General features: G+C 39.1%; 3 protein-coding genes across 3 annotated transcripts; all 3 read left to right on the plus strand.

The window, feature by feature from the left end:
• LOC145903003 (carbohydrate sulfotransferase 11-like) lies at nt 1-4,757 on the plus strand. The gene is made up of 6 exons (XM_082991096.1): nt 1-22; nt 742-1,016; nt 1,110-1,228; nt 1,940-2,131; nt 2,879-3,019; nt 4,418-4,757. The coding sequence occupies exons 1-6, from the start codon at nt 1-3 to the stop codon at nt 4,755-4,757; spliced, it is 1,089 nt and encodes a 362-aa protein (XP_082847222.1).
• A 2,624-nt stretch (nt 4,758-7,381) lies between these two features.
• Nucleotides 7,382-10,263, plus strand: LOC145903004 (carbohydrate sulfotransferase 10-like). The gene is made up of 6 exons (XM_082991097.1): nt 7,382-7,505; nt 7,733-7,998; nt 8,190-8,308; nt 8,630-8,821; nt 9,488-9,628; nt 9,924-10,263. Exons 1-6 carry the CDS (start codon nt 7,382-7,384, stop codon nt 10,261-10,263), a joined length of 1,182 nt encoding a protein of 393 aa, XP_082847223.1.
• A 484-nt stretch (nt 10,264-10,747) lies between these two features.
• Nucleotides 10,748-15,935, plus strand: LOC145901361 (uncharacterized). Its single transcript, XM_082989012.1, has 13 exons — nt 10,748-10,831; nt 11,417-11,680; nt 12,135-12,248; nt 12,415-12,531; nt 12,678-12,923; nt 12,997-13,110; nt 13,168-13,281; nt 13,714-13,986; nt 14,213-14,329; nt 14,696-14,806; nt 14,942-15,214; nt 15,440-15,553; nt 15,762-15,935. The coding sequence occupies exons 1-13, from the start codon at nt 10,753-10,755 to the stop codon at nt 15,878-15,880; spliced, it is 2,055 nt and encodes a 684-aa protein (XP_082845138.1). The 5' UTR covers nt 10,748-10,752; the 3' UTR covers nt 15,881-15,935.
• The last annotated feature ends 392 nt before the right edge of the window (nt 15,936-16,327 follow it).

Here is a 16,327-nt window from a genome sequence, read left to right on the forward strand (position 1 = left end):
ATGGCTCACCACAGCGATTGTGGTAATAAATAAGTAACCAATACAAACAACCACGACATACGAAGCAAACACTTCTGTGGCGATATGAACGCATCATTCTAGTGTATTTCACTACGTAACATTCTAGTGTATTTAAAGCATCACCACATACCGTTCAAGATTTTCAAACTTGTGTTGTTCTGTTTGATGAAAATTGTGTTTTACCCGGTATTTTCATGGAAGATGCGTCCTAGTCAGTCAGCAATATAATAATTAGTGCGTTTCCCTCGTTGACAAACGATATCCCGCAATAGCGCATTTGTTCAAACAGATTACTTTCCCATGGAAGAGCAACATTTCGTTACGAAAGCTTAATTCGAGGTTTTAACCACACATAAGAAGAGATAATGTAGGCTGACACGTAAAGTAAGCAGTCGGTTGCAGTTTATGGAGGTGACGAAGCAAGGGAAAATCGCGAAAGCTTGTGTACTGTTTACATTACAAAAGTCAGTCTTTTACAAAAGAGTGCCAATCAGAGAAAGAGTTCATAGAGGTGTCATTGTTAACTAATAAATCGTTTGTTTGCGATTAAATAATACTTAGGCCCCTTCTCATTTAAACGACTAATGCGAAAGGGCTGGAACAGCTTGGTTCATGCTACTTATCCAAAGTCAGTTAATTTGTAACTATCTACCGGTTATACCATTTTTATCTGCCAAATGTTTACAAGAAATAACCTTCATTTGTTGCGTTATTTGATAGAAATAGATTTCACTATCAAATGGGAAGAGTCCAAGAAAAACACAACTCGTGCAGTCGTATCGTCTCCATGCCCAACTTACGCCCTCCCACCGCCACCCCAATGCCCGTCAACTTTCGGTGAGGTGCATCCACTTTCCTCCGAGCCACCGTACGGTTGTAGACTTCATGAGATTCGACGTAGATGCGAAGAACGCAACATCAAACCAGGATCATTGCGATCTGAGCGCTTCAAGTACAACGACAAAATACCAGTAATTATGTGCGAGCTCCCAAAAGTACGTATATGACTGAATGTAGACTCATGCATGCCTGAACCATTGAAAACTTATATTTGCGATTTTTGCACTCTTTTGACATAATGGAAATAGGTTGCGAGCACCACATGGCAGGCTGTGATGTTGAAACTTAACGGTTTTGAGGGCGATATCACTAAAGAACTGATCCACAAGTATTCGTACGAGCGATTTCCACTCAAGACATTTGCCAGGTAGGTTGCTATACTTCTGTATGGTTTAAATGAATGTACAACAGTCCACAATATTATCGCAACCACCAGTTAGCTTGGATGCCTTACCCACTCCTTCTGTTGAGTGGAATGAAACTGCAATAGCGGATACTACTTTACGACTTTTCAATCGGCCATGAAATATCACATCGAACATAAAAACATTTAAAAAAAACCTTTTGTATCCATGGTAAAAGCAAACACTGGCCCAGCCACGTGGAAATGTCAATAAAGGTTGTAACATTTAAGTAACCTAAAAGTACACCATCAAACTTGCTGTTTACTGAACAGTCTTTTACCGCTACCAATTAAATTTTATATGTCAAGAGCGCATAGCATGTTGTTGAATGGTGATGTGAATACTAAGGCAGTGTACAGGCCGTTCAATTGTTCAGGTTCCACATTCCGCGATACCATCCTTATTATACTGATTGAGGACCTGTTGGTTTTTCTCTTTTGTCATGGAAAAGTCTATTTCGCACATCGAGATAATAATTGGAACAAAGAGTTCAATCTAATTGACATAGATACTACAAACGCTTTTTCAAGAGACATTACAAATTGTTAGTTTGATAAATTTTGAACGAAAAACGACTTGACAAAACAATGTACTCTCCTTTGGGCCGTTGCGTATAAATCTGATCGGTTGCTAAAACGAGAAACAAATTTTGAAACCAATCGTTTGCCTCATAGAGTCTCAGAAGAGCAAGCCAAAGAAATGGTCAAAGCCCAAACCACTTTCATGATCACCAGACACCCGCTGGAACGACTGGTGTCCGCTTACTTCGATAAGTTTTCAAACCGATCAACTTTCAGCTGGTACAAACGCAACTTGGGCAAACGCATCGCCAAAAACCAGGCTCCTGATTTTCTTCATGGAATCGGGTGAGAATCTGTAGTGATAACACATACAGGAACATTAAGTGATACACGCAGTGTTTCCACCGTGGTTTGTTACCGTCGGGTTACACCTAGTTTGCTACCCACTGGTTAATGTTTGTATAGTCACCACGTAGTAAATGTCTGGCTTGTTTATTCAGCTGACAAGATCGTTGAAAGTCACACTATAGCTGCACTTGTGAGACCTACTATGTCGAAACAGTGGCCCTGTCAGATGTTCACCATCAAAAATTGAGTTACATGTTTCAAAATCACCTGCCTTATTCCTATTTGTTAATTTAATGCCTTAAATTTCTACGTTTACTCGTTAAAAATCAAAAAAATGCAAAAGTGTTCCTAATATACTCGATGTGTGGCAAATGCGGTGATGCATTCCACATGCGACGCACGAGGAAATATTAAAGAGCCAATGAACTACACTAAAGACTCGTTTCCCAGACTTATGCCTCATACCAATTACGTTCAAGGCAATTTTAATTTACTTAGCGAACACCTTATGGGTTCATGGAATCTTTATAAAATTAGTTTCATGCTTTTGCAAATTAGGGAATTGCTTCTAGGGTTTGGCTGCATTTGCCTTGCAAATGAAACTTAATCTACCGATTTATCGCTTACTTCCATCCGGTACATGGATTTTAACGTTTGCCAACTTATCTCTTTCTAACTTTAAAAAGAAAAAATGGGTTTAAGTCAAAAAAACATTTATTAACATTCGCGTTTATGTTGTTGCAGATTTCCTTTGGCCACTGGTGGTTTAGAAGCGTTGCAAAAATCACCTCAGTTCACTCAGCTGGAACAGAAAAAACAAGATGACGTAATCGCATACCGCCGCACTCTTCAAAATGGCGAAATTTCCTTCCAGCAATTTATCAGGTAGGTTCCAGAAAAGATTTGAAAAGTCAAGCTCCCGTGAGGTTTGAACTCACGACCCTGGGCTAACCAGGCCCAACGCTCTACCAACTGAGCTACAGGAGCTCAGTGGTTTCACGAGGTATATTGTGGCCAAGCTACACTGGTGCGAAAGCGCACAACTTGCCAGGCAACCTTCGTATATACGTATGGGATCTCTACCACCGTATCAGGTAACGCAGTAATATTACATGCAATGGCATGACAGGCAGGAGTTCAAATCTCACCGGGAGGTTGATTTGTCAAATCTTGCTCCGACTTGTCAGGAAAAAGTGGCTGATCCTGCTGGGCTGCATTGCCTGGGTTGCCAAGCCTGAAAACCTCATGATCGCGATACGTTAGCTGTGATCGCCAAGCAAGGACTTGCGCAGTGGGGCGATCCTGCCCGTCATGCCATTGCATGTAATATTATTGTGTTCCTATAGGCTGCAATTTTTTGATTGGTTAAAGTTTCTGTGACACAGTCATGGCAACTTAGCGTAAAACTAAAGGTCATCACGATGAACACATTTTCGAAGCTTTTCGGTTCCACGCCAACTAAAAAATGCAGAGAACTGCATTAATAGTTGCGGCGACCATTAATCGAGCGGCGCGCAATTAAAAAACATTTTTCATCGAATAGATATCGAATAGTTTCAACTGACATCTCTGATTATTGGCAAACTAAAAGGTACAGCAGCAACGACATTACTTTGTTCTTTAAAAAGACTGGAATGGTTTCATCGCTTAGTGACATTACATGACGTCATTTTGGGTGTGATGTCATTCCTTTAACCTTACCTGTGGATCTAACATTTCTAGTTGAACTATATTGCGAAACATATATTATAGTTGATTGCGGCTGATTTTATTGTTATAGTGAACTTGGACAACAAATAGTTAAGTACCTCATCTAGTTAAGTTTGACTAGGTTTTGTCGGTTTCTCGACAGTCGGAAGTGACAAAACGACAACGATTCAATGAGTACTAATTGGCGCGATAAATAAACCAACTTTCGCACCCTGTCCCAGTAACACTTTTAATGTAACGAATTAAAATAAGACCTAATAGGTCGAAACCGCGGCCCTATGGCTGCAAAATGTTTACGTCGAAAAATAATAAATCGTGCGTGAAAAACAATAAATATTCAATCGAAAGTTTGGCTTTTATCAAACTTCAGCACAATTAATTTTTCATATCTAGCTCCCACTTCTTGGGGAAAATTAGCTGATGCAATTCGGAAGTAATAGTTTGATTTCTATGTCTTTTGACCGTCGTTCCCATGCACATTCATTTTTATCTTTCTTGTTTTATGTTCACATTACTTGGTTTGCAGGTAAATGTATGATTAATTTAAGGACACCTTCTCTGAACATTTTGCAGGCACGTGCTCTCCTTTGAACGAGGCAAAACTGCTCACCAAATGGACGTGCACTGGCGCCCCCAAGTGTTACTCTGTCAGCCGTGTTCGTTCACATACAGCATGGTGATTCGTTTTGAGAACTTGGTGGATGAATCCAACCGACTCCTCGAGTTTGTTCAGCGAGGTCGCGACACAAACATTACATTTCCTGGCGAATCAAAACCTTTTACTCAAAGCAAAACAACTGTCGATGCTCTTCAACTCATTTCAGAAGCTGACGTGAACAGGTTGAGGGATCTATACGCTGAGGATTTCTATGTTTTGGGTCATGATCCATATCGGTACAGCGGGCGAAAATAAGCTTCCGTTTGGTTGGTTGTGGTTCCTTTGTTATTCGGTTTAATAGCCGCGAGACTCACGGAAAACTGATGACACAAAAAATTAGTCTAAATTCTAAACGTTATCGTAAGATACATTTCATCATTTTGTACCGTCGCATACACGCAATATATGCTACTGATGAGGACGCGCTTACATGTTGACTATGTATACTTTTCAATTATTTTTATGATTGCGTTTGAGTGCAAGCAAGGAGTGAATTGGAACTTTTATACTTAAGTTACTTTGTGCTTAAGTGCTCTAAGAGCCCGTGCACAATTTGTGCCTTTTCTTTCTTTAGGTTTAATTGAATAATCATAAAGCACTGGTCTTTACAAGAGGGGTAGCTGTAAATCTAAACATAGAATCGGTGTCGGTTTGGCATATTCTAAAATTTTTCCGCCTCTCAAAGTTTCCCGATGCCGATTATTTTCCCCTTTTTAACTGCCGACTTTCCGGTAAATTTGATAAAGTGGAGGATGCCTAACAGCCATTGCTACAAGGTTAATATCGTAATTGTCCTTTCGCCCTTTGAGTGCATGCTTAAGATTTGAATAACATTGCAGTGCATTTTTGTACATGGAAGTTACTCAGATATCGAAACTGTCCCAATTTACAATTTTAGCCGATATTCTACTACCTTTACAGCGACTTTCTACTGCAGAAACGTTTTATACCCAACTTTCTATTCTTTACTTGATGCAATCCATTTTGTTGCAAATTGTTGTGAAAAGCGTTACGTTATATTTATTTATGAGTTGTGCAACTAAAACTTATTAGAAGGCTTGACAAACTCACGTATGTTTTCCATGGTATTGTGCGACGACTCCTTAACTAGCATGATTTCCCACGTTGGCTATGATTACAGCTGATCAACCTAGCCGAAGGTACCTAACTGGCATTGCCAAACTTGGATCGGAGCTTCCATTCGTTGTCAAACAAGTCCCGGGGACAATAAGGCTTTTTTAATCGTATTAGCGTTGCTAGGTCGTTTGATCTTGCAACCAAAACATTGCAGGCAAACTGGATCAGCCACTTTTTAGAAACAAGTCGGAGCGAGATCCGAAATATCAAGCTCAACGCTGCGACGACCAAACTGCACGGGAGCGGTTAAGGGGGGAGTATATTGTTGTCACGATATACAACTTGCTAGACGACCTACATTTATGTAGAGAGTTGGGCTTGCTTAGCCCTCGTGAGATTTCATTTTCATAGAATTTTATTATTATCAGTACAGCGAGGGTGTTAACTATGGGCTATTTCTGGGTTCTCACAATGTCTGACTTGACTTCCTGTCCTGCAATTCAATTTCTTCAATGCGTCGTGTCAGTCTCTGTTCTATAACTGTAGTACTTGCTGGTGCACTGTTTTGACAAGAGACTGACTGTCCTGCAATTCGAAAAACGTTTAATCAAAGGGCGTTTTATTAACAACAAAATTCTGTCAAGGTAGGAATCGAGTAGAAACTTCGTTGTTGTTCAATGTTTCAATTATAAACTATGCAATAGCAACAGAGCTAAGCAAATATAAATCTTGTCTTTTTGCCTTCGTATAGCATTGCTAACCATATTCATTATTTTTTTTAATGATCTGCAGACAGGGCCGCTATTTCAACCTAATAGATGTCATTAATGTAGGTTTGTTGACTTATTTTGCCAATATAATGCAGTTTTGAATTTAGAGATAGGGTTTTGAATTTAGAGATCACCTTTGCACTTACGGGCCACCGTGCAGATACGGTGTTATTGCAGTTTCACGGTTTGACGTAAAAATTACCAAGCAGTGTATTGAGGGTTGCCATGTGTCGTGTTTATTTTCAAGAAATGTGCATTTTTGGACTTGCGCGCACATAGGCGTAAATATATTTCTAATCTAAAGTGCGTTTTGCTTATTTTTTATTACATATGGAGTAGGCCTATTAGTGAAAAAAAAAAATAAATTCGCGACAAATCCCGCCTCCTTAATTTACACAATATTTCTCAAAATCGAAAGAAATTTTTGAAATAAATCCAATTTCGGCATCAAACTGCATTGCGCAAATTGTTTGGTCTTAGCCAAGAACCAGGAGTTTAATTTCAAGATAAAGATACGTCTAAATCTAAAGAAAAACTGCCTATTGTTTCATAATAACGCAACTATACAAACACGATTATGCGTCAAAGAGTACTTTGTGACGCAACTAGCTTATTGTGCAGTTGCAGCCACTTGTACTTGCGCATAAGCTTTGCTAAAGTAGCAGCGGAATCAACTCGCGTAGTGTACTAATCACCGGTACGTTTGTCGTTATTTTTTGACGAAAAAGGCGCGTGATGTGCAGGTCGATTTTAGACAAGCGGTAACAGTGGTATTGCAGGCTTGTCGAACCAACTCATTTTAGAATAATTCAATAATATTCATTGCACTGTATGGGCGCAAGTGTGTTTGAAAGATGGTGGCATTTTATAAAAAAAAATGCTCATGCAGCAAAGATTGCAAAACCAAAAGAACGGTTTGGAGGGAATCGTCGAAGAGTTACCTTTGATAGCAGTATTTTCGTCAAAGGCAAAAATGGCCACTATTAACCTAAAAATGAGTTGTTTTTTGGCAGTTTCTTTCTGTGTTAAATCATGCCTTGGAACAAAAAAAGGTTGCTTGGATATTTGCTTGTGTTAAGTGGTGCTGCCCTTGTGTTTTTGCGAATGGGATTCGGTTTGGACAAGATTTTGCCGACCAAGACTATGTTTGTAAAGGGTAAGTTTGTAGTGCTGCATATTCATGCAATACAGCATAGAATGAATGATGGTCGTGGAGCTGCTTATTGTAACAAAGTGATTGCATTACGAAGTACAAACACTGTGAACTAGTTCACTACACAATATTCTTCTGCATGCAGTTTCGCATGACACATAGCGGCCGTGTGACAGACACACAATACCAGCACAACCATTCATTGATCATTTCCTCTTTGTATATATCAGAAGTCCAAATGACCATCAATGCTGATGGAGGTCAACGGCCTGTTTTACAATCATCAAATTGTCCCATTGTTGAAACTGAACCCACGCCTGAACGTCCACTGGCTTTTAAAGGAATGCACCCACTCTCTTCCGCGCCCCCTTACGGTTGCAGATTGCAAGAAATTCAGCGCAGATGTGCTGAACGTAACATCAAAGCAGGATCCCTGCAATCTGATCGGTTTAAATACGGGGTTAATATGCCTTTAGTACTGTGCGAACTTCCAAAGGTATATTCTGCTGTTATTACTATATGTATATATTTTCTTTAATTTATATGTATAGGTTTGTTTACAAATAGTTTTATCCTATATTCGATCGGTAAAAAAACAACGTATGTCATGAATATTTTCCTTCGAAAATTGTTCAGCCACAGTTGTACTACTAGCTGACATCATCGACGGTTTTTACCATATTTCAGGTGGCAAGTACGACGTGGCAAGCTGTATTGATGAAACTAAATGGTTTTCAAGGGGAAGTTACCAAGGAATTAATCCACAAGTATTCGTACGAACGGTTTCCACACAAGACATTTGGAAGGTGCGTTTCGTGTCATATTGTGAATTCTTAACACACAAACATCCCAAAAATACTAAGGTCATTAAATAAGCATTATAAGAGCCCCATTCATTTGCCCTAACTGTATGGAAGCAGTATAGATGCACTTGTTTGAAATTGAAACCTGATTGATACGTAGTGTGGGATATACTGATGTACGCATGTACATCCAAAGAACGTGATATCGGTTTCAGCTGACATCTAAATGTGTTAAATTTACATGTTGTGTAGATGTTGTTGTAGCAAAGAACAAAACGTATAAATGAAAATTTTCGCATTTTATGTGTGTGTGTTACATCACAGGTTGTCAGAGTTTGAGGCGAGAAAGATGTTGGCGGATTACACAACTTTTATGATAACCAGACACCCCTTCGAGCGTCTGGTATCAGCTTTTTTCAACAAGTTCACCAACCGATCGGACATGACGTGGTATCGACGCAACGTCGGCATTCCAATGGCTAAAAAACAGGCTGCAGACTTTCTGCATGGCATCAGGTGACCAAAACATCGTTATGTGCATTGAATAAAAATGTATTTTAAAATCCTCTTAAAGAAGTTAAAATCCGTATTATGTAAATCAGGCTATTCCATACCTTTGCCGCTAAAAATTTTGGAATATGCTGCAGAATTTTCCACACTAAACCCAACAAAACAAAACGTCCTTTGAACCAAAAAATTAAGAAAACTAAATATGTAATATGTGCGTGGGACGAAAAGTGCACCAGTTGTAAAAAGAAAAAAAAAGTTTACAGTAACTTGTAAATTGTGTGCTTATATCTGGCAATAATGATAAGCCAGTGTGAATTGATGGTTGAATGTGCCGTTACGCCACAGATGCTGTGGTTGAGACAATATCTCTGTATCAGTGGAAATGGTAGTTTCAATGCGGAACTCAATTCTCGTTGCATGTTTCTTAGTTTTCATTGCCTTAAGCTTTGTGTGATTCTGCTTTATTATTATTTTGATAAATCGCATCATGAAATTTAAAGTTAAATTTGTTTTCGCGGACTTCCGTTTTCGTAAGTAGCTAAGAGAGTATGACGTCACTTCAACAGCAAACGCCTTCATTGTACGATGTTGACACAAGTATTGGCCGAAAGTAAAAACAGTTCTTTTAATACTGTAAAGAACTGATGGTTGTCTTTGCTTTGTCTGTGACAGTATTCCCGTGGCCACAGGAGGTTTGGAGGCGCTAAAGAGTTCTCCACAGTTTTTGAAACTCAACGAGCATGAACAAGATGGCGTCATGAGATATCGTCACGTATTACAAACGGGAGAAGTTTCTTTTCAGCAATTTATCAGGTAAATATTAAGGAAAATAAAAACAATCGTTCATATCACGTTAAATAATGTTAGCAAACTGCTGGTCCAAGTTCTTTGGAATAAAACTGTAGCAGGAACATTTTCTCCATTCGACGTATTTTCTGCAGGGTTTTGTCAAACGCTTATTTACTGTCGTATTTGTCGTAAATCACATTTTCAGAAGCTTCCCACTTTTTTTGTGAACAACGTATGTACATGTGTTGGGTAAAATATTCCATAGATGCAGTACGACTACATATCGTTTAAATGCACAAAAGCTTTCGTTTTTTCATAGGCAAGTGCTTACCTATGAACGAGGCAAGAACGAGAACAAGATGGACGTGCATTGGCGCCCCCAAGTGTTACTGTGCCAGCCGTGTTCGTTCACATACAGCATGGTGATGCGGTTTGAGAACTTGGTGGATGAATCCAACCGACTCCTCGAGTTTGTTCAGCGAGATCGCAACACAAACATTACATTTCCTGGCGAATCAAAACCTTTTACTCAAAGCAAAACAACTGTCGATGCTCTTCAACTCATTTCAGAAGCTGATGTAAACAGATTGAGGGATCTATACGCTGATGATTTCTATGTTTTAGGTCATGATCCATATAGATACAGCGGGCGAAAATGAGCATTCGCTTGGCTTATTGTGGTACAAGTTATATACCGCCTACATCTGGGCGAAACTGCAAGTTGTTCGTTACTTGCTGATATGTGTATGACCTGGTTTTCTGTAATAAACATAGTTTTGTAATTTTGCCATTTCAAAGTTGGGTTGACTCAGGAGCAGCGATAATTGTAATTTTTTATTGCATTGGTAAGCCAGGCAAATTGTATGGAGAATAACATCTTCTAAGGTTGATGGGGCGGAAAAGATAGCTTACAGCAAAAATATCATGAACAATGATTGCTAACATAACAAAAATGGCTGACATATTAGAGAAAGTGCTGTAGTGGGCTTAAAGTTGTGCGTTTCTTTGATACATGAAAAATTTGGCGAAGCGTGACACAACGGAATTTACCTATTCAAGCGAAAAATCAAGGAAAAAAAGAAAGTTTTTGATAAGTTATTGCGCTTCGGCGCGATTCAATTCATGCAACTGCGTTGTAGCGCCGGCAAATGTCAAGAATGTCACGTTTTGCGGTTTTCATTTTGCTGTTGGCGGTTTGCAAGATTGACGAGTTGGAATGTAAACGAGGCAAGTCTTAACATGTGTAACCGACACTTTCTATAACGCTGAAAATTTGTGATATTGTTTAGTTCTTGAATAAAAAACTATGTCTACTGCAAGTAGTCCTATAGATTACTTTATTTGTAATAGCGCGAAGTAAAAGTGACTTTATTTGCTGTAAGTCTTTAGGACGAAAGATAGTTTTGTGTATAAGCTGCAGACAGATGGCCACTGTTTCGACCTAAAAGGTCTCATCAGTGCAGCTGGTGTGACTTTCAGACGACTTTGCTGACCAAACGGCCAAGCAAAGACTTCCACTTTGTGGTGACTATACAATCACCGTCATCCGTTGGGCACCAAACTAGGTGCAACCTTACGGAGAAAACAAGGTGGAAACACTATGACCAAGCAAAGCTCAACCAATAGTGCCGTGGCCATCTGTCTGCAGCTTATACACAATTCATATTATTGGCACATTGCTTATCGAAAGATAGTTTTGTTTCCATGTGAAATTTTGTCCGATCCTTTCGTCTTTAGCTAATTCAAGTTACAATTGTTGCCACATGTTATACTAAGCAATGCAACGTGATGCGTAAAGTGTGATCTTTTTAGCGTGGATTAAAGGAACACACAAACTTGGACCGAATCCGACCTCCAAACCGAAAGTTGTGGAGATCGCATACAGAAGATGCTACAACGGAACGGCGAGGAGAGTTAAAGTAAAAGTCAGGGGAAAAAGACGATATCCTGATACATTTGAAGGTTCTGTGTTGGAAATTTTTCCTTGGGGATTCCGAGTTATGGTGAACAAGACTGATTCCAATGACCAGCAGTGGGGCCAGAGAAACGTTTACGTCAAATGGAAAGCATATTTTAGTGAGTTTGATATGGTTTAAGTTTAACACAATAGTTACGCCGGTACTTGGCACCTTTCATGGATTTAAATCCACGAACACTGCTTGCAAAAGGGACCTCACAGTTAAAAAGTGCCAAATTTCTCGAAATTGGCATGACTATATTTGTTTAGCATAAAATTCTAATTTGGACCAGAAAGATCTTTCTGAATCTGGTCCCGCGTTTATAGACTTCTTCATGCAGTAGATTAGCTATTTATAATTTTAGCCTACCTTTGTTTGTTAATTTCCCACTTCAAGTATAACTGGATGCTGCAAAAACTTCCCAGTTATAAATACTGTGCAAAAATTGAAATGGAAAAGATAACTTACGTGATATTTGTATGCACATAACTTTTAAGCCATTTGACAAAATAATGAACGGCCATTAAAGTCAATATTCTACTAGTGATCTAAATTTGCATTTTCTTATCAAGGAAATTCCAAGTTCAGACAGAATCCATGTTACACAAGTGCTTACTGTTCAAATCAAGCTGGTGGAAGAACATGTCACTGTTCACGTCAATACGTTGGAAAGTTATGCGAAAAACGTCAGAATCTTTTCAGCTAAATATTGTAGTGTTTCTAATAAAATCATATTTCATAGAAATGTTGTTCAATCTGCATAATCTTAATAAAATATGCTTGTTTATCGTGACATGAGTAAAAGGTATAAACAGTTTTTAAGATTCACTGTTAGTTGTCGTATTTATGCAGGTTTGGTTTTCTGTTATCCAAATCCTTGTCGGTACGGTGGACGTTGCACAGAGCTGGCAAACGACTACGAATGTAATTGTACTGCTTCGGAACTCACCGGAAAGGATTGCACAAACGGTTTGTAATACGTTGTACATAGACCTTTTACAGCTCAGCTACCAAAGAGATTGCGTGTTTTTTTGTAGCCATTGGCAACACTTGCAAAATGAAGCGTGAATCACATCTAATTTTTTGGTTTCACCCAATTCTGTCTTACGTTTTAGGGATCAAAGAAGGCCAGGCGGACGTATTGCTTGAAGGGTTGTCAACTAATGTAACAGCAATTGTTCCTTATTCTTCCTGCAAAAAAGAAGCTCCTCTCGAAATTCAACTATCAGTGGCAAACAACACTTCAGCCAATGTCACTGCTAAAGTATTGGAAATATTCCAGTGGGGGTTTACCATTGGAGTTTGGCGTAACGTCCCTGAAAACACAAGTTCCATCTCTATTCAATGGCGAGCAATATTCAGTAAGCCCCAGTTCTGCTGTGATAAGTAGATAATACTAATACGCTAGCACTTGATTTGTGCTGTATTTGGCAGACTTAGTGTACATGGACCACAATCCATGCCAATACGGAGGAACTTGTCGTAACACCGATGCTGGAAGTGTCTGCGATTGTCCCTTTTTGAGAACAGGAAGAGTATGCGAAACAAGTAAATATTATTTTTCAGTTGTGCTTTGTGTTTGCATCGGTTGCTTGCATGTTGCAGAACTTACACATTGTGTGTCGTCGCCCTGTTTGAATGGAGGGACGTGCGTTCCGACGAAGGGTTCCTATAAGTGTTTGTGCACCTTGTACTTTAGTGGAAGCAGATGTCAATTTCGTAAGCAGTTTTTACAATTATATAATGCTACCTTAAATTTACATGTGTTCACTAAGATTTTTATATACGCTAGCCCATGCGTTGCTTTACAAGATGTATATGATTCAACTGATTAATTGATTTGCTTGATAAGCCTTGCGAAAAAAATAAATCAGGTAAACACAGTTTAAACATTTGTGTATACTGTAAACTTTCAGTTATAATATCATGCCAGTGCCGCGTGTTCGTCAGCATACGTCTATATTTTGTTGCAAAGTTTGTTTTTTGTTGACTACATTTTTGGCCCAGAATTTCAACCTCATTGTTCTACACGTAAAAAGGTGTACTTCAAACACAACAAACCACCCGCTACTCATAACAATTTCAAATGAGAGTAAATCCAATTGGTGCTCGTCATAATTATCTATGTCTAACTTTTTTACCTGTACATAGCACCAGGAGTGAGATCCTCTGTCGACATCAACGCATTCCATGCAACTGGGCCGCCGTATGGACACGTGTTCCAAGTAGTTTTTTCCAACTGTTACAACCAAACAGCCACCTCGATTAATGCTACAGTTCGCGGTTCAAGTGATTTGCCTGATACCTTTAACCACACTATCATGGGCGTCCACATATGGGGTTTTCGTGCTATGGTGAAGAGAACCGACATTCCAGGAGGTGATTGGACTCAAAGGATCAAATTTCACTTTGTGGCCAACTTCGGTAAGTCTCGAAGATGGGTACATTCCTGGCAGACTGTAGTCATTGTAATTCAAATTTCAGTGTAAAAATCATGTCATGGATTGGTGGTTTCTTGTAATTGACTGATTTGATTACTATTTGATCATTATAACATGAATCAAACCCCAAACCTTTTTTTACAATGTCGTCCTATTTCGGAAATTAAGTTTAAGTCATCATGTGTGTAATTAATTTTGTCTTTTGGCAGATAAACGAAACTACGACAACAGCCCCTGTCTGAACTCGTATGATTGTGTGAGCAGTGCCAAACAGGATAGAATATGTTATTGTAATCGTGGATATGGTGGAAGGTTATGCGAGAAAGGTTGGTGTTTTTGTGTAAAGCGTTACGTCATTTGCCAAAACCTCTGTCACGTTCCGAAAATGTGTCTGAAACTTCAACGCGTGTCAGACGCGTTGGAAAGACATGGTGTCACGAACGTGTGTGCTGTAAAAAGAATTTACATGAAAGGTTTATCAACTGCGTATCTGAAAGTGGGAAAAAATTTCTTTATTTCATGTTCTGTGGTATGAGTATAAACGTTTTTAGAAACTTTGTCATTTTTTGTTAATGAAACCTATAATATGCCGGTCATTCCGTACAACCAATTTTACTTTTAAAATCAAGAAATCGTGTTTTAGGAATTTCCTACATTTGACTTTGGCGGTTGTCTATTTTTATTTTGTGTAGAGCTTAAATTTTGTTACCCGAATCCGTGCAACACTGGTACGTGTGAAGAAAATGAAACTGGCTACAACTGCACTTGTCCTGAAGGCACTAGCGGCATTCACTGCGAACATGGTTGGTCAATAAAAATCACTTTTAAATTACCCATGAAAACATAATATTGTGTTTTTTTTTAGAACAACATTTCGAAGCTGCCTCGCAAGTTATTAAAAAATTAAAATTTTGTGATTTTTATTCTTTTATTTGCAGTTTCAAGGTTTTCTGGACGGTTTCACGTTGGCAGCAATCCAAACGGTCCTCCGTATGACAAAACTGTCGACGTAGCGTATGACAAATGTCGCGGAGGCTTGGCCAGGAAAGTTACTGCGCGGGCATATGGTGAACGAGAGTACCCCGACAAATTTAACGTCAGCATAGCAACGATTTTTCCATGGGGATTTCGTGCAATAATTAAAAGAGTAGATTGGCCCAACAAGGGTTGGGGCCAGGGAGAAGTGGAAATGAAATGGACTGCATTTTATGGTAAATTTTTGAAATTCCAAGGGTTTTTTTAAATAAACGTTAAAAGAAGTTTTCAAATAAACATTAAAAATGCAACCATTATCGTGTATGCCAATCAAAGAATAAATTTGTTTAAAATAATTTCATTATAAATTTTCCAAGACTATTGATTTGTTAACATTGGCCATAACCGCACCTGTTTCTAATTTTCCTCCATTCTTATGCAAACGATTGCACTAAATTCAGACTCTCCAGAATTGCTGGAAAATCCCTGTTTAAACAATTCCACCTGCACCAACAACGCGGATGGTCGCCAGTGCCAATGCAGCCGACAATTCCAGGGGGAGTTCTGTCAAACTCGTAAGTTTGCACTTTTCAACTTACTTGAAGCAGGTAATTAGCCGATCAACGAACGAGCAATTTCCGGACGTTCATTACAGACATGCAGTTTGAATGCAGTGAACAAATCGTTCACGGTTTTTCCCAAAAGTTGGTCACACGTTTTTAACAACATTGAAGGCTGTAATGCTGAAATACATAAAAAATGTGCCACTGTTTTTTCGTCTAGGTCTTGTCCATTGTATATATCGACCTTGCTACAACGGAGAATGCATCGAACTGATTGTTGGATACTTTTGCAAGTGCGCAGGCGGATATACAGGACGCCACTGTTATAACCGTAATTGATCTTCCAAATTTGCCTTGAACATTTGCATCACATTCAAGCTAAACATAGAAAACTACCCGGTTAATCCGTATTGAAAAGTTATGTTACAAATAAACAATGGATTGTTTTGGCAAATGCATGTGTGTAATTTTTGTGTGTCGGTGGAAAATTTTGACCACATCACATGCGCAACGAGTGTTCAGAATACCCAGTAAATTGTTTCAAAAAGGGATGTTAAAATGATCATGAGGTCTAAAGGTTTCGCAGCCTGGGCATTGCAGCCCCTAGCTGCATGGATCAGCCACTTTTGACTTACAAGTCGGTCTGAAAAATCAAGCTCCCGGTGAAGTTTGAACTCACGACGCTGAGCCAACCAGACCCAACGCTCTACCAATTAAGCTACAGGAGCTCAGTGGTTTCACAGGGTATGTTGTGGCCAAGGTACACTGGTGCGCAAGCGTACGACT

This window comes from Ascidia mentula, chromosome 5 (genome assembly GCF_947561715.1).
Source record: "Ascidia mentula chromosome 5, kaAscMent1.1, whole genome shotgun sequence".
Classification (NCBI taxonomy): Eukaryota; Metazoa; Chordata; class Ascidiacea; order Phlebobranchia; family Ascidiidae; genus Ascidia; species Ascidia mentula.